Source organism: Fistularia commersonii, chromosome 23, assembly GCF_037954325.1.
Source record: "Fistularia commersonii isolate RoL2024-O1a breed Wild chromosome 23, RoL_Fcom_v1.0, whole genome shotgun sequence".
Classification (NCBI taxonomy): domain Eukaryota; kingdom Metazoa; phylum Chordata; class Actinopteri; order Syngnathiformes; family Fistulariidae; genus Fistularia; species Fistularia commersonii.
The window spans coordinates 8,448,318-8,472,227 of NC_141306.1; the positions used below are offsets into that span (position 1 = coordinate 8,448,318).

At 43.5% G+C, this 23,910-nt stretch overlaps 1 protein-coding gene and 1 long non-coding RNA gene across 2 annotated transcripts in view; one reads left to right on the forward strand and one right to left on the reverse strand.

The window, feature by feature from the left end:
• npr2 (natriuretic peptide receptor 2) overlaps nt 1-23,910 on the forward strand; it is a 62,640-nt gene that overhangs the window by 26,999 nt on the left and 11,731 nt on the right. Inside the window, exons 8-15 of the mRNA XM_086171123.1 lie at nt 8,824-8,944; nt 9,962-10,036; nt 11,179-11,256; nt 13,060-13,164; nt 15,085-15,156; nt 15,925-16,084; nt 16,164-16,319; nt 19,590-19,758. Of these exons, the coding sequence (XP_086027249.1) occupies nt 8,824-8,944; nt 9,962-10,036; nt 11,179-11,256; nt 13,060-13,164; nt 15,085-15,156; nt 15,925-16,084; nt 16,164-16,319; nt 19,590-19,758 (936 nt within the window). The remainder of the gene's footprint in view (nt 1-8,823; nt 8,945-9,961; nt 10,037-11,178; nt 11,257-13,059; nt 13,165-15,084; nt 15,157-15,924; nt 16,085-16,163; nt 16,320-19,589; nt 19,759-23,910) is intronic.
• LOC147220946 (uncharacterized) lies at nt 13,416-15,785 on the reverse strand. Its single transcript, XR_015107988.1, has 2 exons — nt 15,644-15,785; nt 13,416-14,806 (listed from the first exon to the last, which is right to left on the reverse strand). It is a non-coding gene; the product is annotated as an uncharacterized LOC147220946 (long non-coding RNA).

Here is a 23,910-nt window from a genome sequence, read left to right on the forward strand (position 1 = left end):
TTTAAAATTTGAAAAACAAAATGATTCTTTGATAAAAACAGAGTGACATTGGTAAAATGATCTTTTCTTTTCATATTTCTATTTACCTCAAAAAAACGATAGCAAAAAAATAAACAACGGCAAAAGTGAAAAGATTGATTTAATAACCAGAATAGCCACTATTAGCCTTGTAAACATTATCCCTCCTCTTATACATGCTACCAATCAATTTTCTAATAAATTCTAGTGGCAAATTTTCTTACTGTGACAAGATTTTCTCTTTTGAATCAACAATATTTTTAGAGTGTCATTTTGTAATTTCTTCAATTCTTTTTTAATATTCATTTTTAATATCAATTCATCATGTATGTTTTAGAGGAACAGTTCCTGACATATATAGATTTTTATTACTTACCTGTTTACCTCCTTTACACCAAAACAAAGGAAAAATTACGACTTAGTGTTACTTCTAGGCAATGATTTTACTAGTCCGGCCCCCTTGACATCAAATTCGACCATATGTGGCCCCCGGACCAAAACAAGTTTGACACCCCTGGTGTAAGTGAATGTGCTAACACACAAACAGATTTACTTTGTTTCCACGAAACTCTAAGAAAGCACCAAGTCTCGAAACCTGATGGACGCAGAGGGAAAAAAAAATAATCACGGTAAAACCCAGGCTTACAAACACCTCAAATCACTAACAACGTGGCTTACAAACAGATATTTTGATCAAATTTTGCATCAAGCAGCAAACAAGGAACACACAAACAGACAAACACATGCTTTCTGCCTTGAGGCATCGTAGCGCAGTGGCACACGTGCATGTTGTTTACATCGTTGCGTTTGCCCGTTATAACGCTTTTTTTTCGGTAAGTTCATCCTCATTATGGTTGTTGAAAATGGGAAAAATTAATAAAGATTGATTTAGTAACCAGAACTCCCACCATTAGCCTTGTAAACATTATACCTCCTCTTGTACAGGCTACCAATTAATATTCTAGTGGCAAATTTTCTCACAGTGACAAGAGTTTCTCTTTTAAGTCAACAATATTTCTAGGGTGTCATTTCATCAATTCTTTTTCCATAATATTACTATTTGATATTTATATTAAACATTTCATTTTTAATATTAATTCGTCATGTATTTCTTAGAGGAACAGTTCATGACATATAAAGATTTTTCATAATTTACCTGTTTATCTCCTTTACACTAATGTAATGCTAATGTAAAGGTAATGATTTTACCAGTCCGGCCCCCTTGACATCAAATTAGGCCGTATGTGGCCCCCGGACAAAAATGAGTTTGACACCCCTGGTTTAAAGCATTGAACTATTAGTTTTATGTCTTAGTGTGATTGCGCATTCACGATGACGCATTCACATTAAAAAGGCTGTAAAATAAATACATCCCATGTTAATAGAATTAAGGAAAAAAACACAAAGAATATCAGTAAATCAAGTGTAAAACACACTCTAAGAAAAAAAATAAACCTAATTATAAAAATATTTGAATTGTTATGATCACAAAAGGCTTTCAGGCTAATTTTAGGATTCAGGATTATATTCTGAATATCATATTATTCTGCAGACCCCTTGACTCATGTATTTTAAGGCTACAAACTACTAGCCTCGCTAAGGCTAGTTAAGACAGTGGAAATATATTGTTGGTTTATTCATCGAGGTCGGCCGGTTAGGGAAGACAAGGAAGCTTCTTAGCAACAAATGAGTTAATTTTCCATGTAAACATATTAGTTTCAGCAGAAGCCGGTAGGTCGTTGCTACGGCGCTACCTGTTTAAGCTCAAGATATTAGGGTTCTCTCATTTTTACAACCATGAGCGACTCACAGGGTTCAGTTCTGGTGGACTTACGCCGGTCCTCACACCAGTGTCGCTTCGATTGTTTTCAAGCTCTTCTTGTGAGTCCGAGTTTGCGCGTAAACCCCGAAGACCTGCACTAATGGACCCCGATGAGACCTGCTGAAGGAAAACTTGCTATTCTGACCGTTGAGCTCCTCTGAATCATTGTTTTCCTCTTGTTGTTATGGATGAAGCTCCAAGCAGCAGCATTTTGTGCACAACATGATTGTTTTGTAGTGAATCCTGCAGAATGCTCAAACAGAACAGTATGAAACACTGTTTTATTAGGTGCATAATCAAACATCGGGTTATAGATTTGAACTGTTTACCTATAATTTTCCCACTTCCTGGTTTATTTTATCCACAGCAATTTCTCCCTGAATCGAAAAGAAAGCGTGTCGCCAATCGACAAATGCGACACTTTGGGTTCTTTTAGTTGCATCATGACTAATCATAAAGATGAATTTTAATGTCCAAATACGTCTCATTTGCCCTTTGACCTTGGTACGACTGAAATTCTGTCTCGAGTCGCAAAACAACCCGACGCGGGAATCAAAATGATTGCCATATTGTGCATTCGGAGGTAAAGCGCATTCACAGCTTGGACACAGGGGTAATAAGTAAATTCTGTGCAAAAAAAAAAAAAACTTCATGATGGAGGAAGTTATGTAACGTGCGTTAATATCCTCCTGCGCCGCACGCTGGCAGGGAGCGCGACATATCGCGGATCTGATGTGTTTGAATGACTACTACCGTGTAATTATCACCGCTACCCCCTTGCCGTCGAGTATTCCTTTGATTAAATAATTACTCGTCACGTCTCTAATGGTTTTCCGGCTTCATTGTCGGCTCTCAGTCACGTGAAATAGATTCTGGGGCGTCGCGGCCCACGTCCACCGAGATCGTTCAGTTTGCGCTCGAGCGGGACTTAATTACTCAAGGAGTTAATCATGCACGCTCTGAGAAATCAAGCTTTTTTTTTTTTTTTTACATTTTGGACGAACGTCCTGGGGACAATCTGCATTTAATGATAGAAGATCTATGTATGTGTGTGTGTGTGTGTGTTGTTTCTTGTGTTCTCTGCTAAAATGCACCGCGATTTCTTCACTCATGCACAGAGGAGCAGTTTCATACCCCATTTCGCAGCTCTGACTAACAAAGTCGCGCCATTAATCTGATCACGCTTGCAATAACTTGACAATTAACACAGTCGAGTGTTAATCACCAGCCAGTCAGAGTGGATTTTGATCAGAGGAATGGTGGAAGAGAGACGGAGGAGCGGCTTTCCACCTGAGGTAAATCCATTACATCTGGATCTGAGTTGATCATGTTCAATATCAAGCAACTACCGGCTCGTTACGTGCACGGTGTGCATCTCGTTCGGGAAACGTTAACGTCTCGCTCTCTCGTTCCTTCAGCTCACCGTCCAGCGAGCGCAGCGTGGCCTCCTGATGAGTTAGTTCCCCCTGGACTCTTGGGCCGGTGAGTCTATTCTTGCGGTTCTTCCTTTCGGCGAATTTCTACCGATAATGATCCATTTCCGCTCCCGGGAACCTGCGTTCTCGCCACATATACACGGCTCAAAAAAAATAAAGGGAACACTTAAAAAACACATCCTAGATCTAAATGAATGAAATATTCTTATGAAATACTTTGTTCTTTACACAGTTGAATGTGCTGACAACAAAATCACACAAAAATGATCAATGGAAATCAATTGTATCAACCCATGGAGGTCTGGATTAGGAATCACACTCAAAATTAAAGTGTAAAAACAAACTCCAGGCTGATCCAACTTTGATGTAATGTCCTTAAAACAAGTCAAAATGAATCTGTGTTGCTTCCTGAGTGGACACTATGATTTCACAGAAGTGTGATTGACTTGGAGTTACATTGTGTTGCTCAAGTGTTCCCTTTATTTTTTTGAGCAGTATAGATCGACCGATTCCATAAGGGGAGTTTTAAACAGCTATTTCTTCACAAACATTTCATTTCACGTTCGATTTTCGCACCGCTTTTCCGTGAAAGAGTGACCGAAACCGCGCCAGAGGTTTATATATTTAAGTAGCGGCCCTGCCGGGTACGGAAAGCTAACAGAATGACTTCCTGTTGTTGCAGACACCAGCTGAGCTGGGCGGCGCGGTCGTCTCCATCCCCTGCTGCCGAGGCCTCCGCGTTCAGTACTTGACCCTACAAAATACACCACTAACTAAACGTGTTTCGTCACTGTCACTGTCAGATCGATCAGCCGGAAATCTCCAGTGATGCAGTATTTATTTGATATATATATATATATATATATATATATATATATATATATATGTATATTTTTTTTTGAATGAAAACAATGAAATAGAATATATAGTATCTTTTTTATCCATTGTATAGTTTATGCTGCTTACATGTGTATTTTCTTGAATAGGCAGAGAAATTTATACCCAGATTTAATCCACAGGGTAGAATCTCATACGGATTTGTAAAAGAATGTAAACTCTTAAGACTGTGAAATCTACATCGCCGGTGTATTTTGCGTAAGAAACGGGTGCCCCGGCGGGTAACCTTGGCATTATGTCGCTCCTAAATCACCATGCAAGTAACTGTGCCTTTGTGGAAATGTACGAAGATTGAAGTTGATCTACTGGCATTTTAATAAAAAAGAAATAGTTTGTATCTGAAAAGGGCTGTTTATGTTTTTTTTTTTCTTCGACACGTGAACCCAGCTTCTTTTAGAGAGGCGAACCGGTCTGTTGACAACTGCTGCAGCGGAAAAAAGGCTGCCAGGAAATGTGTGTTCATAACGTGCCGTAAAGCGAAGCGGTGATTCGTGCTGTAAATCCAACCCGCGTAAGAGTCTGTAGGTTCGGAGTCTGGTGTTATGGGATGTCGAGGCGGCGGCGGCGGCGGCGGCGGCTGTTGTTTTAACGGAGGGGCCGGTTCCAGTGCAGGTATTCACATGTGGGGATTTATGGAACAATAGGCCCAGTGTGGAGCCCCGAACGCTGCCCCCTCCCGCTGCCAGAGGTCTCCAAACCAGCCTCCTTAAATAGAAAAATACAATTTTCCGGTGACGGCTGACGGGGCTGGAGGGCACCGCTGTTTTACGGGTGTTTCCTGCCCCCTTTAAAACACACGCACGCATACAGTCCGCGGTATTTCTACACACACACACACACACAATATCAGGATGAAGTTTTCTGTGTCGCTGGCCGACACCGTCCGCATTGGACGGACCCCAAAACAAAAAAAAAAAAAGGCAGAATGAAAAAGAAAATAAGCTGCCATTGGAGCGACTGGGATGGGGCGGGTCAGGAAAAGGTTAAAACGTGATAAGCCAGCGGCGCGGTATTTTTCCCGCCGCCATCTGGAAGTGTTTTACACCTTTCAGATTGGCATGGAATGTGTGGACTCTGCTCGTTTGTCATTTCGAAAGGGTTTCTTTTTTTTTTTTTTTTGAAATGAAAATGATTTTTTCTCCCCTCGCTTAAAAAACACGACGGGAAAAGAAAGCAAGCGGGAGAGAAATGACCCTCTCTGTCCCGAAAAGCGCGTTGCCCCCTCAGATCTGCACCAGATGTGTCGGTGCTCTGGAATGTCTCCTTCCCCTCCGCGCCGCTCCAGTAAGTCTGATGATCAGAAATAACACCCTGAAACATGTCAAAAATATTATTGACATGGAAAATATTGAATTCATGAACCCGGTCGGGCCTCAGAGACATCCAGAGATGGCTCTCTCCGCGCCAATTTATATTTCTAGCCCTATCTTTTGTTATTCCACCACCCTCCAGATGTGATCGGGCTCGAAAAGCGGGCCATAATTATCTTGCTGGTTTTGTAAAAAGAGACTGAAAAATCCTTGACATAGCATAACATGTCAGCGGGGGTAATACGACGGCACGGCGATGCAACGCGAGATAAAGCAACACCCGATCGTCCCAATCGGCTACTCGTGCATCACGTACGACAAACGCGTAACCATACATGTTATAGATTATTACGTAATAATAAATCAACAGATAGCGTTCAAGAACGCAAGGATCCGGCTCACGAGGATAAATCTTCTCAAATAAATATATGGTTATGTATGTTATTTTGCATTTGAATGAATTAAGCGAAGAATCAGAACGCGGAGACGGCGGTTGTTTGCGCTTCCACAAAAAGGTCCGCGGTTGGATTCCACCTGAAGGCCTTTTCTGTGTGGAATGTGCACGTTTTCCCCCCGTGTTTTTACGTCGTCTTCCTCCCGCAGTCCAAAAACACGCAAAAGGTTCAACGGAGACCCAAAGCAGTCCGAATGAGAGGGTTAATAGTTGGATGCCTCTTTTTTAGCGCCTTTTTCATGTGAATGAATGACTGAATGAATGTATTTTAGTTGACTGTATGTGCAAATGCATACATATTTTCCTGTGAAATAAACATTGCATAAGATATCATATATATATATATATATATTCAAATTTGAGATATTTTTTGATTTTCCAGCAATTTTCAACTGAAAGCATGTAAAAGTCACCGTGCTGAAGTACACGCTCTGTTGTGTCCGTGTTGTCGGTATGAGCTGTAAAAGATATCATGCAGTTTGTCAGTTTTAAGGAATCCTGCCCTCTTTCAGCTTCGAACCGGCATTCTATTTATCCCGGTTGTAAGATTTTCTGAGCTGGATTTCATTCTTCCGCGTAGTTATCGTCTCATAGATTTTCATTTTTCACCAAGTGAAGGACCCGTGAGTCATCAGGACTCGCCTCCGTCGCACTCCTTTATTTGGTGTAGGAGAGACAAGGTTTATTTTATTTGTATTTTTCCTCAGCCGGAACAAAGCTGTAGAATCCGTTAAATGTCTGGTTGACCGTGGCCTTCGACCCAGCGCGTCTCCAGAATCAAAAATTAGCGCTAGATATTTTCGTTATTTTAGTTATTTCGGCGCATTCGGACGCTTTTCTGTGTAGCTTCTCCACGTTCTCCCCGAATCTGTGTGGGTCTCCTACTGGTTTTCCAGTTTGATGATGCTGACGAATGGTTGTGTGTGTCTTACAGTATAGGCTCCGAATGCAGAATAAGCCGTATAAAGTAAATATGCGACATGAACGAATGAATGACATCTGATTTAATTTGTTCTTTGACTCAGTTTGAATCCATTTTTCTCATCGAATGATGAATTTAAATCCCGTTTAATCCGTCCCACATCCCCCAAAACATACTGTACTCTTTTGAAACTCTTCTTTGGGTTTATTTGTGGCAAAAATACAGACAGGAATTAAAGATAACCTTAATTATTACTGTGTTTCTGGTGTTGTTTCTCTTCTTGCCAGCATTTCCCTCTCTAAATCAGCAAAGTAAAACCTTCGCTAACGCTATCTCCAGCTAGCTGTCTCTCATTCGTCCAAACTAACAATAACTTTTTTTGCTTTTTCTAAGACTTGAGACCTTCGTTAACGTAACGTAACATAATGTAAAGTAACGTCACATCGGCTGTCTTTTGCGCGTCTTTGTTTTTCAAGATTGTATCGATGGTTGACTTAGCCGCGTCGTAGTGCTTGTAAGATCTGTAACACGAAAACCGCTCTCACATTTAGCCATAATTTCCCTCTTCAGATCCACTTCTTATTTTTCCAAACACCACAAGCACTGGCAGTTTTGACATTTCCTACAACCATAATGAGGATGAACTTACCGAAAAAAAAAAAAGCGTTATAACGGGCAAACGCAACGATGTAAACAACATGCACGTGTGCTACTGCGCTACGATGCCTCAATGCGGAAAGCCTGTGTTTGTCTGTTTGTGTGTTCCTTGTTTGCTGCTTGATGCAAAATTTGATCAAAATATCTGTTTGTAGGCCACGTTGTTAGTGATTTGAGGTGTTTGTAAGCCCGGGTTTTACCGTGATGATTTTTTTTTTTTCCCTCTGCATCCATCAGGTTTCGAGTCCCGGTGCTTTCTTGGAGTTTCGTGGACCCAAATTAAATCTATTTGTGTGTTAGCACGTTCACTTACACCAGGGGTGTCAAATTTATTTTGGTCCGGGGGCCGAATTTGATGTCGGACCAGTAAAATCATTGCCTAGAAGTAACACTAAGTCCAAATTTTTCCTTTGTTTTAGTGTAAAGAGGTAAGTAATAAAAGTAATAAATATCTTTATATGTCAGGAACTGTTCCTCTAAAACATACATGATGAATTAATATTAAAAATGAATATTAAAAAAGAATTGATGAAATTACAAAATTACACCCCAAAAATATTGTTGATTAAAAGAGAAAATCTTGTCACAGTGGGAAAATTTGCCACTTGAAAATGGAGCATGTATAAGAGGAGGTATAATGTTTACAAGGCTAATGGTGGCTATTCTGGTTATTAAATCAATCTTTTTAATGTTGCCTTTTTTTTTTTTTTGCTATCGTTTTGTTTTGTTTTTTTATAGAAATAAGCAAAGATCATTTTAACAATGTCACAAGACGGTTTTTCAGCAAAAAAATTAGCAAGTTCGCAAAGTGGCAAAGTTACTTTTTCATTTTTTTCCTTGCCCGTTTTTTTTTGTTTTTTTTTTTTAAACCCACTGTGTAAAACTCCCAGATGCGTGTGAGAAAAGACACGCGGGCCGCACTAACGCAAAGATTTGATTTCAAGCAGAGGGCCACAAAATATTATTCCGAGTGCCGCAATTGGCCCGCGGGCCGGGAGTTCGAGACCCTTGACTTACACTGTCTGGAGCACAAATACAAACAGGAAAAGCAGAGGCTAGTTAATCGTTTTCGGTTAATTGCCATCCGGCAGCCGCTTAAATCCAAACAGATCATCACACTGGTGTCATTTAAGAAGCAGACTCAAATAGCTGTCACTGTTTCTGTGGTAGAAAAAAAAAAAAAGAATAGAAAAAAAAAAATCATTTCAAGATGCCGCGGCGACCTCGGGCCAGCGAGCTCTGAGATTCCCCTTTGTTCTTTGTGCTGCTCGCTGCGTCTTCACCACCTGGTTTTCCCTTTCCCGCAGGAAACTGAAGCTGGAGAAGGAGCTGGCTGGAATGCTGTGGAGGATTCGGTGGGAGGACCTCCAGTTTGAAAGCCCCAATAAATACCACAAGCGGGCCGGCAGCCGCCTCACCCTCTCACAGGTAGCAGCCGCTCCACGAGACAATAACAACACACAAAAAAAAAAACCCTGCAGGCGAGGAAAAGAAAAAACATCCAGTGACAAGTGACTGTCGCACAAATGTGATCTCACAGTGAAACTGGAAGCTCTGAAAAAAAAAAAAAGTGCATCGTGGAGGAAAAGGGGGGGGTTTATTGATCTGGCAGGCAACACCGCAGAATCTGCAAGGGAGAGACTGGAGTCTGTGGCCTCTCAAGCCTTAAACGGGATCAAAAATGCTAAACTGACATGCTTGAACTTTCCGGCCTGGTCCCATCCCCACACACACACACACACACACACACACACACACACACATACAAACACACGCGCGTGTGGTGTTGCTGCGTATTAATTGGGATTCTTCACCGAAAAAGCACAAGCTGCAGCCTTGCGGACTCAGAGCCCCGTGTTAGTTTATACATTCCTGAGATTTTCCCGGTGATTTATTGAAGGTGGCTCGGTTTTCGCGGGCGGCAGACGCAGATTAAATGATTGTTCAAATAAGCCCGACTGCGATGTGTGTAATACCTCGTCGTGTTCCGCCGGTGTCGGGTTGTGTTGTCTGAGGGCTAATGCATCTCCTGCGAGGTTGAGTTCGGTCTCGCACATGGGAGCGCTTGCGAAGAGCACACACACACACACACACACATGCACCTTTCTCATTACCCCAATGGAAACAGTCGTTTTCCAGACCGGTGTATTTTCCAGCGTGCCATGCTCTGCCAATATTTGCATTCTATACTGAATGTGCAGTTGCGCGCGTGCACTGGAATCCTATCCGCCACGCGGGGTCAATCTTTTTCAAACCTCAAACGACCTCAAATGTAGATGAGAGGCGACATTTTTTTTTTTTTTTTTTTGTGAGAAGACGGGCGTCTTTTCTTTTAAGATGATGTTGTTTGCGGTGAAGTGGAAGTGTTAAATCGCCGCGGCTCGATCCCCCTTTTGCTCTAATCTGCTCACATCTGACTTTCTTTGCTCCTCTCCACCTTCCCAGAGAGGCTCCAGCTACGGCTCCTTGATAACTGCCCATGGAAAATATCAGCTATTTGCAAAAACCGGCTATTTTAAGGTAAGGCTTAGTGAGTTCTGACATTTTCAACTCCTGCGCACTCCCTTTTCCCACCCACACGCCGGCGCACACACTCGCCGAGAAAGCTGGAAGGGGAGAGAGAGAAAGGGAGAGTGTGGGCGAACGGAGGGAGTTTAATGCGAGCTGCAGTATGCGTCAATTTTCCCTTGTCTTTCCTCCGTCTCTACGCTCCCCGCCTCGCAGTCTGGATGCAGCCACTGACTTGTTGCTGCCGTTAATTTATCTGTGTCAGATGGAGGAGGCGCGAGGAAATGTGACACACAGAGGCTTCTGGATAATTAGAACAATTCTTTGTTTTTGTTTTTTGATTTTTTTTTTAAAGCCCCCCGATGCTGATTTTATATAAACGCTGATGTCACTGTTTGGTTTTTTGAACCATACACAGGTTCAGTCAGGGAGTTGGATGCAATTATCAATACATTACGATACAGTTGGATACGTTCATCAAGAGACGCCATCATACCAGCGAGGTCGCCGATGAACCTCCTGCGTGTTTTTGAACTGCGGGAGGAAAGTGGAAAACCCGGAAGAACAAAAAAATGGTGCCAAATCGATTTATACATTGATACATTTCGTCCGGCTCCCGCAACATCTAATTCAGGGGTGTGAAACTCAAATACACAGTGGGCCGAAATTCAAAACTGGGACAGAGTCGCGGGTCAACATTGATATTTATTGAAAAAAAATCTTCCTCCAGATATAACGATGAACCTTTTGATATAGACCCAAACAAGTTTTGCTTAAAAACTAAACATGGAGCAAGCATAGCTTAATGATATACAATGTATAACTTAACAAACATGCATGATCCTGTTTTCTGCCTAAGTAGCAGGGTGCCAGTATTAGCATAAGGTCGCTATGACAACTGTCAAAAGAGGAGAGGGCGTTTATGGGTCCTGTTGTGATTTTCGTGCCAAAACACAAGCAGAAAATTTTGTAGAATTAGCAGTACATGCACTGTAGTCTATCCCGGCAGGCCAGCACCAATGGTCATTTAGCATGGCTTTGCGGGCCAAATATTATTACAGCGCCGACCAAATTTGGCCCGCGGGCCAGAGTTTGACACCTATGGTCTAATTCTATTCTTCTTCTTCCCACCTGATAAAAACGCCGACCCTCAGGGGAACTTGGTCGCCATCAAGCATGTCAACAAGAAGAGGATCGAGCTGACAAGACAGGTTTTACTGGAACTCAAACACGTAAGTGTATTATATGCATATATATATATACATCTATGTGTTTCCTGCGGTGTTAATAGGTCACATTATCTCACCGTCGTTTGAGTTCCGGAGCCTCGGAAGCATCCGGGTCCCTTATTAGCCTCTTTTACACTGTTGGATTCTGCAGTTCCCACAACCTTTCCAGGAATGAAGCCGTTTCTTTGTGCATTCAAGCAGCGTTGGAGCCAGGAACCGTGGAACACGCATCCGTGATGACTTACTTAAAAACGCCACCACGTTCCAACAACGGATTTCCATTCAGTGACTTGTTTTGAGACGTTTTCATGGGTTAAAGTGGTGAGAAAAAAGGGTTTCGCGGGAACCAAACTCGGGCGAGTCCAACTTGTACTCGCTCACAAAAGAAAACCAAGCAGGTGTTTTCCCATGTCGGGTGTTTATAACTTTATCTGTATCATAAGTCAAGTTGGAGAACGGCGGCGTTTGGGTTCTCAAACCGGGGCCGGTGGTTTGTCACAGAAAGCGTCTGATATAAAAGTAAAGACCGGACGCTTCTGGGGGCGATAAAGCGAGAGCTCATATTGGAGTTGTTGAAATTGGTCCGATGGCAGGAAGCGGAAGCCGACACTTTATCGGAACGTCGGCGAGACGGACGCGGGTGCCGTCGTTTCCTGCGGCGCCCGGCGACTTAAAAGCTCCCGGTGACGGCGGCTGTTGATGAAAAGGTCCCTCTTTGGCCGGGATTTATTTACGAGGCAGCGATAAGTAAATGGAAGGGGGAAGAAACTCTACGCAATTTATGTGGTTTGCTGATGGAAACTCAGTGTGGCACCGGGAAATCATAACTCAGAAATTCCACTGCAGCTTCGGGAGGGAGACGGATGTGTGCGAGCGAGCGAGGTGGATTTTTGACGCGTCTTTTTGGAGAAGAGAGCGCGGGGGCTTCCTGGACGCCATCCTCCCCCTCCTCCTCCTCCTCCCGCTTCCCCGTCGCCCCTTAACCCGTCGGAGGAGCCGCTGGCAGCCTTTCAGACGTCCCGGTCGCCCCGTCAAACCTCGGCTCGTGAAAAATATGGGAGGAGGGGGGGGGGAAGGCGGTCCTGCTTGTGGAAACTTAACCACTTGTCTTCCAGCGCTCCCCCACCTCCCCCTCCCCCGAGAAGCGTGCAGCAGGGGCAAATTATATAGGCCAAAGGGTAGGCTAACATCCACCGAGCTGCGAAACAGAAGCTCCCCGGTCGTGGAGCACGGCTGTCACTCGCCGCCCCTTTTTTTCTGGATGAAATTGTTTTCTTATTCCGTGTGTGTTTTTCTTTTTTGAGAGAATCCTGTCAGCGGCCGAGCGCACGGGAACCAGAAGGCGCCGGGGGGTCGACGAGCGACGTCCTTTGTCGTCGTGGAAGAAAACGCGCGTTAATGGCTAACCCGAATCGTAAAAAGCCGGGATGAGACGCCCGATTAGGGACGTATTTACATGTAAAGTAGTTTTACGAGCTCCGCCGGCTCCGCTCGGCTCGTACATTCTGTCAACACCTCGGCCTTTCTTTTTTCCGTCCACACACTGCTTCATTCATAACCTCTGAGGGCAATTTATGCGCACACACACACACACACTCACACACACACGACTCGAGCCCGGCTGCCCCGAGCAGGAATGCGTCTCGACACGTCGAGAAAGACGCGGTGCCAGCTAGCCGCCTGCAAACGGGCTATTTTGGAGAAACGCTGGCAGCGACGTCCTCTGAAATTTTCTACGTGCAAGGGAAGCGTCCCGGAAGTGCGGCGTTTGGACGCGCTCACCGTTTCCTCTGCTCTCGTTTCCAGATGAGGGACGTCCAGTTTAACCATCTGACGCGATTCATCGGGGCTTGCATCGACCCCCCCAACATCTGCATCGTGACGGAGTACTGTCCCCGCGGGAGCCTGCAGGTGAACCGCCGCTTCCCGCTCCAAACTTTACGCTCACGTCGGCGCCATTTAATGACGTGACGGTTTTTCAATAAGCAGCCAATCACCCGCCTCCGTCTAACCCTCTCCTTCTGGGACCTCTTTTCTGAATCCTTAAATCTCCTCCGGTCTTCACGGAGGCCCTCGAACCGGCAGGAGGATTCCATTTCTTCCTAGGATGAAAATTCGACTCAAATATATTCGTTTGATGTTTATACCGCTATTAAACAGATTCGGTGTTTCCGTCGACGCCTGTTATTTTTATGTATTGGTGATTTTGTCATTCGCTTTCCAACCTTTTAAGGATCTGCAGTTTATACGAGACAGCGGATTGTTTGGCTGTCGGTGAAAGAGCGAGTGAGATGTAAAGTGCTACAGTAATGTAGGACATTTTACGGAAAACACTTTCAGGACAGCGATGAATTATTTTTCTCGTCGGTCAGAGCGGTCAAAGTCCGCCAACATCTTACGAGCATTATGGCATCGCAAGGGAAAGCGCTGCGAAGAAGTAACAAACAAAAATACAAGGTTGTCAGAAGGTGTCGGTGCTTATTTGGACCGACGCGGTGAAAAAAATTGAACAAGAATGTAGACGCACGTGCAAAAACTGTGGCGGACGCGGCTCGGAAGAAATGATGACACTGCAGAGGAAGAATCACATCAGCGTGCATCAGTTCCAGTATGTGAGCTGCAGGTGTGTGTGTGTCTGTGTGTGTGTGTGTGTGTGTGTGTGTGTGTGTGTGTGTGTGTGGTGGGGATTGTCTCAACATTATCAAGATGAGCGCATGGCTTCCATCCTCGCACTGGCAACGGCACGGAAACCTCTAATGCTGTCATTACGCACATCCATTACGGCTTTGTCTCCTTACAATGCAGTGACTACAACCACATGCGCCTGTAAAACAGCTTACAATCACACCGTGCACGTGTCAACTATTTTCTCTCACAACATAGAAATATAGATACGTAGCGCAAACTCTGCAGGCCGGATTGACAGGAAATTTACCGCGTTGAAATGATAATATGTCTGTTTTAATGTCCGTAAGCTAAAGGCGAAGTAGAAATCATAAATGCAAAGACGCGCGCTCATGTTTTCATCCTTCATCAAAACATGCAGTCGCTGTATTTTCTTTAACTTTTTTTTTTTTTTTGTACTGCAACACTGGACATGAATGAGAGCTTAATGTCCGGATTCTATTTGTTTATGTTGAAAAAAAAAATATGACTTGCCAGCGCATTAATGCAAAATACACATGAATGAGTGAAAGTATGAGGTGTGAAGGAGGTGATGGATGTTGCAGCAGTGGAAGGGTGAGGAGAAGTAGCTGCTATTCCTGGCAGGGCTGGAGCTCAGGTCTGCCCACAGCGACATAAATGACCTTATTTAGTCTGCGGTAATGTTACTGTAGGAGGAGAGCGGCCTTTTAAAGTTTGGGCATATATATATTTTTTTTTTCGCCTTTGTCGATCTCCCGCGTGAGAAACACAGGAAGGTTCGCGGCAGCTTGTTCTTGGCCCGAAAAGTCGCCACTTCCAAAAAAAAAAAAAAGCCGGGAAATGACGGGAAGCCCGGACGCTGCCTTTAACCTTCCAAGAATGCAGAGGCGGGGGTGGGCGTCGGGCTCTGCAGCAAAAGACAGGAGAGAGAAAGAAAGATAGCAGCGGTAGATATGACAACCCAGATTCCCGTAACTGGACGGTTATTCATTAATGTCCTGCAGGGACAGCGGCCATGACTGCCGGCTGTTTATTTAGTCTCTGAATAAACTAAGGCAGCCTTGATGAGAAGTCCTTGGAAGTTCACAAGCTAAGCCAGAGAGTAGGTGTGTGTGTCCGTGTGTGTGTGTGTGTGTGTGTGTACATGCTAGTCACTGGTTTATCATTTGTTTTTTTGTTTTCCAGGACATTTTAGAAAATGAGAGCATCAACCTGGACTGGATGTTCCGCTACTCCCTGATCAATGACATAGTGAAGGTAAGTAGTGTGTGTGTGTGTGTGTGTGTGTGTGTGTTTGCACATTTGTTGAGAGTTGGCACAGGCTGAACATTGATTCATTCATATTTCTAATGAAAAAAAAAAAAAGGAATTTTTTGGAAAAGACGATTGATTTGGGAGCCTCAGCTGCTAATGTTCAGGTTGCCATGGTTTCATGTGGACAGAATCAGGCCGACAAGCGAGGAGCCAACGCAAACATGACTCCATCGTGTAGTTTCAAGTCTGACAGACAGCTTATTATAAATTGAAATGAAACTTTCTTCCAGCTTCACCTCATCCAATCACAACTTTGCCCGGAAAAGGGCATCTTTAATCCGACCAGATGGGGAGTTTCTTGTGGAGGAAGATAAGACCCCTCGATTATTCAGTGCCATGATCGAGGCGGCCGGGGTTTTTGCTCGCCGCAGATAGCGGCGCGGCGGAGAACGATCGACGGAGGCGCGTTTCGGAGGGACATTTGACTCACCGTTTCCACAGCGTATTGAATGCGAGCGCGCTCTGCATTAACGGCAATTTCAGAGAAATTTCCCCACGGCTGAGCTTCTTTTTATTAAAAAAAAAAAAAAAAACTCAAAAAAAAAAAAAAAAAAAAAAAAAAAAAAAAAAAACCAACAACGTACATCCACTTGTTGAAGCGTATTAATTCCACATGTCTCGGTTTGTGTGTTTTCATATATGATTTTCTCGAGAGGAAAAAGAAAGAGCGCGCCGCCCTGTAATGCTTGACTTGCCGCTTCTCTCCGGCAGGGAATGAACTACCTCCACAACAGCTACTTCGGCTGCCACGGAAATCTGAAGTCATCTAATTGCGTAGTGGATAGTCGATTTGTTTTGAAAATCACAGATTATGGCTTGGCCAGCTTTCGCTCGTCCTGCGAGAACGACGACTCGCACGCTCTCTATGCAAGTAAGTCCAACCCGTGCAAATCGGACGCGCGTCTGGCGTTTTTTTTCTGCCGTGCCTTTCAACCCTCTTATTTTTTCAGAGAAGCTCTGGACGGCGCCGGAGCTGCTAATATACGACCGGCACCCGCCCCAAGGGACTCCGAAGGGTGACGTGTACAGTTTTGGCATCATCCTACAGGAAATAGCCCTAAGGAATGGGCCTTTCTATGTGGAGGGCATGGACCTCAGCCCCAAAGGTAAACACAAGTGTTTTTTTTTTTTTTTTTTTTTTTATGGTCCCTGGATTTTTTTTTGGGGGGGGGCGGCTGAGCGTTCCGGTAAGTCGGCGATCGACCGCGTAAAACACAAAAAGAGATAAATCAGTGAGTCGCCGATTCACCATTTTTCTACAACAAGCTCTCAACCTGGAAAGTTCATTCATTCGTTCATTCTGACGTTTCCTGAAGGGAAGCCTTTGTAATGGTAAACGTCTGTAAGGCCACTTCTTACGGCCACATGCTGCCCAGATGTCGGGGGCAGGTGGAGTCGCAGAGGCCCGCGCCGCTCGCCGTCCCGCCGTGACGTTCCCAGAAACCATTCACACAAAGGATTTGTGTCAGTATCTGTGATCGTAAATATAAAAATGTACACACATCTAATATTTTTCAGCATCGATGACTGGTGTTTATGCGCTGTTGGTGTACTTTCAATTTGACCTCTCGATCGTACCGACTCAACGATTTACAATCCCGGCAGGTGTCGAAACAGCGCCGAGCTGATTAGATTACAAGTCAGGAATACATATAAAGTCAGAGCAACATCCCAGGAAGTCGGAAGTGATTGCGCTTCATGCTTGGATTTCATGCAAATCTCACAAACCGGCAGTTTTTTCCAACGCGCCGTGCCGCTCGGTGCTCTCGCTTAACCGACGTAGAAGTAAATTCACGGCTTGCCTGTGCCGGCGCGCCTCGCTGCGAGGAAGGTAATGGCTATGATTCAATGAAAGTGGAAAAAAAAAGCGCTGAAACTGAGAGCTGTCAAGAATTGATAACATTGTTCCAGGTACAGAATTTTGAGCGCGTGTGAATGCATGTGTGTAAAATGTCGCTTTTGCCGTAAAGTGAGAACATTCCTCGGTCGATTGATGAATGGGTTCTCAGACCTGCAAACATGCATCGAAACTGAACGGCAAATGTTTTTAAATCTCAAATAATCAATGATAAATGAATATCCTGTAGTTTCCACCAGAACTGGTGCAACTCTTTCATTTTATACAATGCAATTCTTTCTTGTGTCTTCTCCGTGTGAGGCGGAGGTGCTGACCACCTTGATGCTCTCTAAACAAAAGACAAGATTAAAAGAAAAAAAACAAACTCTAAATTCATCGATATCAATGACAGGATTTGCACAAAAACATGACTGGTATTGATCGAGGACAACAGGCCATTTGACTTGTGGACGTTTTTGCCCCACTTGTTTTCAAAATAAGACAAGTGTGACCATCTTGAAAACACAGCACTGAGTAGGGTCTCACACACACACACACACACACACACACATTCAACCTTTTGCCTCTTTACTTAAAAAAAACACTACAAACTATAGTGACGGCACAACTTCCCTGTGTTGTGCTCATTTGTCAGGAAATAATGATTATTTCACTGGTTTTGTCGCTACAACATTTTTGAAATCCTAGTATGGTGAGGGAAATAGAAAATCACTATTAGAGCAGGTGATTATTCATCACAAAGAGAGAGAAAACTCCAGAAAATGGGTCTGGATTTTCTCCACCGGCTCCTACAACAGGAACAAAATGATGAAATTGACTCACAAAAGCGAAACCCGCCGGCGGCGTCTCTCCTCGCACGATTCCTATTCAGAGTCACGTTCTGCAGCGCTGCTCCCGACCCGTTACCGTGCACGAAAGGCCACACCTGCTCTTTAGCTGCTCTCCGTGCGCAAATACAGCAGATTCTAATTACTTGTTGTACTGGAACAGGAAAGAGAGGCAAAGTCTTTTAAAGTTCTTGATAAGAGGAGACGTTCTCTGTGCTAATGCATATGCAAAAATGTTGCGTAACTTGAATTAATTTATTATCGTTACCTCCTGCAGAGGTTGGGTTCACCCAAGCCGACATGTGTCAAACCCAAGGCCCGCGGGCCGAATTTCGTCCGCCACGGCATTTTATGCGGCCGGCGAGAACATCTTTAATGGTCCGATCTTCTTAAAAGAAATAAGTCAAACGCGTGCATTTCCCACTATGCCATTTTTAACAAGTGGAATTTTGAAATACAAATGATCTCTAAATGTCCGGGAAGAGAAAAGCTTATGCAGATGGAAAGCTGTTTCAAGATTGAAATGCATATTTAACATTTTGGTTTTGAATGAGTAATGAATTCAGATTTATTTCACATTAAGTTACATATATTTACATCACATTTGGTTACATTTATACTATGTGGCCCTTTGAGGGCAACCATTACGCCAATGTGACCCTCATTGAAAGCGAGTTAGAAAAGAATTTAAAAGAAAAGGAATAGTGTAACTGTTAATGCTAATGTTGCAACACAAAATACCAATTTTCCCCTGGTTTTATTTATTTCTGAAATAGATTATTTAATCACGATGTCATGTGTGGAATCACGTTCAGTGCCTTATCACCATGGATGTGTACCTGCACATTTTGGGGTTAGACTGACAAGTTTCACTGCAACAACAGTCTATAGAAACTGAGAGGAAAATAAAACTTTTAAAGTAGAAATAGAAACAGCTGCGGTCACAGTCGTGCAGCAGTTGGGCTCTGAAACATACCGTTTGTTTCTTTTGAACTCGTAAATCCATTCAGCGCCGCTTCACAAACCCGGGTCGTTTCTCAATAAGTGAAAGCGCCGTGTTCGTGACGGTCACGCTTTTACTTCAGTCAAATCACGACATTGCGGAAAAAAAAAAAAAAAATTCCCTTTTTTCTCTCAAAGCACAGATTTCTTGTCCGGCATCCTCTATTGAGGTTGTAATGAAAGCTGAAATAGATCTGACTCCCCATTGAGTACATTATTGGATATAGAGAAGTGGTAAGATCACAATTTGCTCCAAGGCGTCAGTAATTGTCTCTGGTCTGCAAAAGAAAAAAGGTTCCCGGTCCGTAACGTCGTCTGGACCACCAGGTGAATCCCGCAGTCGACGCTCAAGACTCAGATTCGCCATCATCTCAAACGTCCAAATACGATTCCACGGAGACGACGAGCCACTCGCTAAATGTGCTTGTTTTCTGACCGAATTAGATTCAGGAGGAAGGCAGTCTCACCGTGTCCTGTGTTGGAAACTAACTTCTCTCATCGACTCTTGTTGATCTAAAAAAACGAGTTTGCATTTTGGCTAAGGAGGATATTGGATGCAGAAGGTTGCCAAGCAACCGAGTATACCTCTCATAAAGCGAAAACGGTGGTTTTAACCGTGTCGCCTCTGCAGGAATCCTCAATTTTTCTTTTTTTTTTTTCTCAACACTTTATTGGTGCTCCGTTTCCAGAGATCGTGCAGAAGGTGAGGAACGGCCAGAAGCCCTACTTCAGGCCGACGACCGACAACAGGTGTCACTCGGAGGAGCTGACCATCCTGATGGACGGCTGCTGGGCCGAAGATCCCGCCGAAAGGCCCGACTTCGGCCACATCAAGATCTACGTGGCCAAACTCAACAAGTGAGACCGCCGTTTCTCACTCCTTCCCTGAGGAGGCCGAGCGGTTTCCCACATTGTCGTCGTCGTCGCCGATGAGACGATGCCGAAATTTTTCCGCGGGTGCGTTTTTGCGAGGAAATACAGCGACTGACTCCACATTACCGTTTTTTTTTTTTTTTTTTTTTTTTTTTCAGCGACTCCATTAATCATTCATGTGAATGGTCCTCTTTTATGTCAGCCCTGGAAAGCGTGTGTTTTCGCTCAATTAGGGAACGTCATTCTGGAAAAGTTAGCGTGTTGCATCCCTACCGTACACCCCGTGCACAGGGGATTCACATGTTTGGATTTCCGCTGTCAAGAAATGACAAAATTGGAATAATTTGGAGTATATACTCGGTAAAAGTTACACAAATGTATTCAGATTTTAATTTATCTGGCGCCAAATCACAACCCGGTTCTCCGATGACACTTCCCATGTAGAGCAGATCTGGACGCCGCTCTTTAAGATGATTGACAGAAACCCAACATCCCATAAGCAAGCGCTCAGCGACAGCGGCGAGGAAACACTGCCTTAGATCAGGAAAATTTGGGAGAATTTTCAGGAGAATTTCCTCGGAGATTAAAATCATGTGTGCAGGTCTAAGTCAGGGGTCGGCAAACCTTCCTCTCAAAAGCGTCATTTGCATCCGTGTTTCCCACAGAAAAGCATAAAATTTGGACCCACAAAATATTCAAATCATTTTTTTCCCCTTTATGCTATCTATCAAAAAACTATAGTGTTTACTAATACTACAGAGCAAAAAAAAAAAAAAAAATCCTCATGCAACTATAATTGCAATTTTTGTTTGAATTGCAATTTTTGTAAGTCGCTTTGGATAAAAGTGTCTGCTAAATTACCGTAATGTAATGTAATGTAATAACATTTTGAGCTGGAAAAAAATAAGAAAAATGGTTGAATGTTATGTTCCAATAAAATAGTCTATTTGAGCCCTCCCCGTATTTATGAAATAAAAAGCTTAACTTAAATGATCCCCTTGTAGCAAACCAAAAATGCCGTTGTTTCATTGTGTTTACCAGGGCGTGCAGTCAGCTGTCACTGGCAATAAAAAAAAAAAAAAAAGGACCAATTTATTTCTTTACTTAGTTAATGTGATTTTTGCTCTTCAACCTCAGCACACGGCATCTCCACATCAGGGCTGTAAACGCCCAATAAATGGCGTTGCTGCCATTTTACTTTAATGTTACAAGACTGCCATAATGTTCAAATTTATAGTAAGAATTAAAAAAAACTGTAAAAAAAAAAAAAATAATTTAAATTGAATTCCCATGGTTTATTTTCCAAAGATGAAAGAGCCACATTTGGATCCCTTGTTTATTATAGAAATATAATAATAACAAATAATAAAAAATAATAATAATAACGGCATCTTGGCTTTGTCAGACGTAGCGTCCAGGAGCCTCAGTAAAGTTGGCCCCGGTGCAAACGATACAATGGAAGTATCCTTGGCAGGTGGTGTGTGCATACGCGCGTGTTTGTATTAAATCTAAAAGGGTAAAATTAGGTTTCGCCTGCGCCTGCCCGCATCCAGGTTGAAGTTCTCGACCCGCTCGCTCCGGTCGCGGTTCCTGCGCTGACAGTTTTGACACGGAGATCAAAACACGAGTCACGGTTCATTACTTTGACCCACAACTTGGCGCTTTGACTTGCAGCCGGCCCGTGTTGTGTATCAGCGATGGCTTAACCTGTCAAAACTTGGCTGAGGTGGCGAAGCGGGGCGGGGGGGGGCGTCCGTCAGACGATATCACGACTGCGTGTGTGTATTTATGGTGATGGCCGGGGAGCTTGGATTCAACCACAACATCAGATGGGATGAACTTTCGGAGAAACACTTTTTTTGTTTGTCAGTCCGTGTAGATCAAGGGTGCCCACAATTTTTCGCCTTGTGAGCTACTTTTCAAATGACCATGTGAAAATGATGTACCTCCACTAAAAATGCTGAATATATACTGCTCAAAAAAATAAAGGGAACACTTGAACAACACAATGTAACTCCAAGTCAATCACACTTCTGTGAAATCATAGTGTCCACTCAGGAAGCAACACAGATTCATTTTGACTTGTTTTAAGGACATTACATCAAAGTTGGATCAGCCTGGAGTTTGTTTTTACACTTTAATTTTGAGTGTGATTCCTAATCAGACCTCCATGGGTTGATACAATTGATTTCCATTGATCATTTTTGTGTGATTTTGTTGTCAGCACATTCAACTGTGTAAAGAGCAAAGTATTTCATAAGAATATTTCATTCATTTAGATCTAGGATGTGTTTTTTAAGTGTTCCCTTTATTTTTTTGAGCAGTGTATATTTATGTGTTGATCTACTGAGTATACTTAACACAATAAATGTTCGTGGATCTTGGATGAACCCATGCGGCACACAACAACAGAGTACTTTTTTGGTAAATACCTTATTTTGATGACTTGAATGGAGTCATCGGCATAGTTGAAGTTAGCTTGGAGAAAAATGACCGCCGTCCTGACAGCTGGGATTTTAGTTCCTTCGCCTTTCTCCTTCTCGGCTCACTTTTCGGAGGGAAGTCGGTGCTGTAGTTTTTATGAACGGTTTGAAAACGCCGCTCCACATTTCCTTTATAGCGACGGTAGAGCGGCAGATGAGGCGAACGCACTTTGAAAACGACCTAGTCAAAAAAAATTCGACCTCCCATTCTGTTGGAAGTGATACGTTTTAGTCTTTTTACTTAGTCCAGCTCAACCACTCATTTTTATACCCATAAGTTTAGAAGACATAAATTTGAGGCTAACTCGCTAGCTCGCTAGAACGCGCCATTATGTGCACGTGCGCAGTGACGCCTGTGTCAGAAAAGATCGGATTGGACAGACAGAGTCGAGTGACAAATTTCCTAGTGAGGATGACAGGCTGACGTTGACGTTTTAATGCCACGCGATCTACACACACTACCTTTACGATCGACCGGTAGATAGCGATCAATGTATCGGGCACACCTGATATTTGGGGTCGCGGTTCCGCTCCCGCTGCCGCCTCAGCTTATCTCAGAGTAAACGGCTTCATTCCTCCGCTGCTGCCGATTCCCGTGTTTCCCCCTTTTCCTTCCCCGAGGTCGTAGCGGCTCCAGGAAGCGACCCGTTTAAACCGATCACTCCGAGTCATCGTCGAGTTTTTTTCATCACCGTGGCATCATCGGGCTGCTGTAAATTGTAACAAACGCACAGTGACTTTTTCGAATACGTTTATATTAACGCGCAACCGGGAGGTCAAGCTGCTCGGGGATAAATGCTCCTCCACACCAGGAGGATTTAACTGTGGGATTTGTCCATTTAAATACACCACTGATGCATATGCAAAAATATAAATTACATTTAAATAAACATTTTTCTTGTCTGTCGTCTGAACTCTGCAGCTCGTCCGTCTCTGCCTTTCTTTTTTCCAACCATGTTAAGATGCCATCTTCCTGGTGGAGCCAGAAACAGCCGAACCCGTTCATATTTTAACACTGAAGTCAGTATTCGATGTTTGTCTTCAAATTCGTCTCCAACTATTAGAGAGATCTCACTCCTCACAGGAGTGAGATCTCTGGAGGAGTGACGTGTGTTCAGTAAAACTCTGTGAAGGTTTTGACAAACACGCGATTTGCGTGTGCGTTGCTGTGTGATATGTCTTAATTTGAAGGTTTCATCTTGGTGTTTTCTGTTAATAGAAAGGGCCCACCGACACACACACACACACACACATGCACCCACCCCCCGTGTGTTCTTTTTCTTGTTCAGAGAGCGTTTTATGGAAATCAGTAATACCAGCAAAAATATTTGAGAAAATAAAAAAAGGGTTGTCATGGTGATTGACTGGTCTGAGCTTTAAGAGAGCCGAACGCCGAGCTTCGTATTCTGTGGAAGTAGAAAAAAACAAGTCCATCACCAGTTCACTCACCAGTCACGTGATGAATAACATAAGAAGAAAAGGGTGTGTGTGTGTGTGTTTGTGTGTTTGAGTGTGAGTGTGTGTGTGTTTGTTTTCAAGAATTTTTTGTCAACCAACATACATGAATGGTGATTGTCTTTTTGACTGTTTATGAGATTGCAAAGTGGCACATAATTCACATTTGCTGTCCAGTGCGTGCACACACACATACACA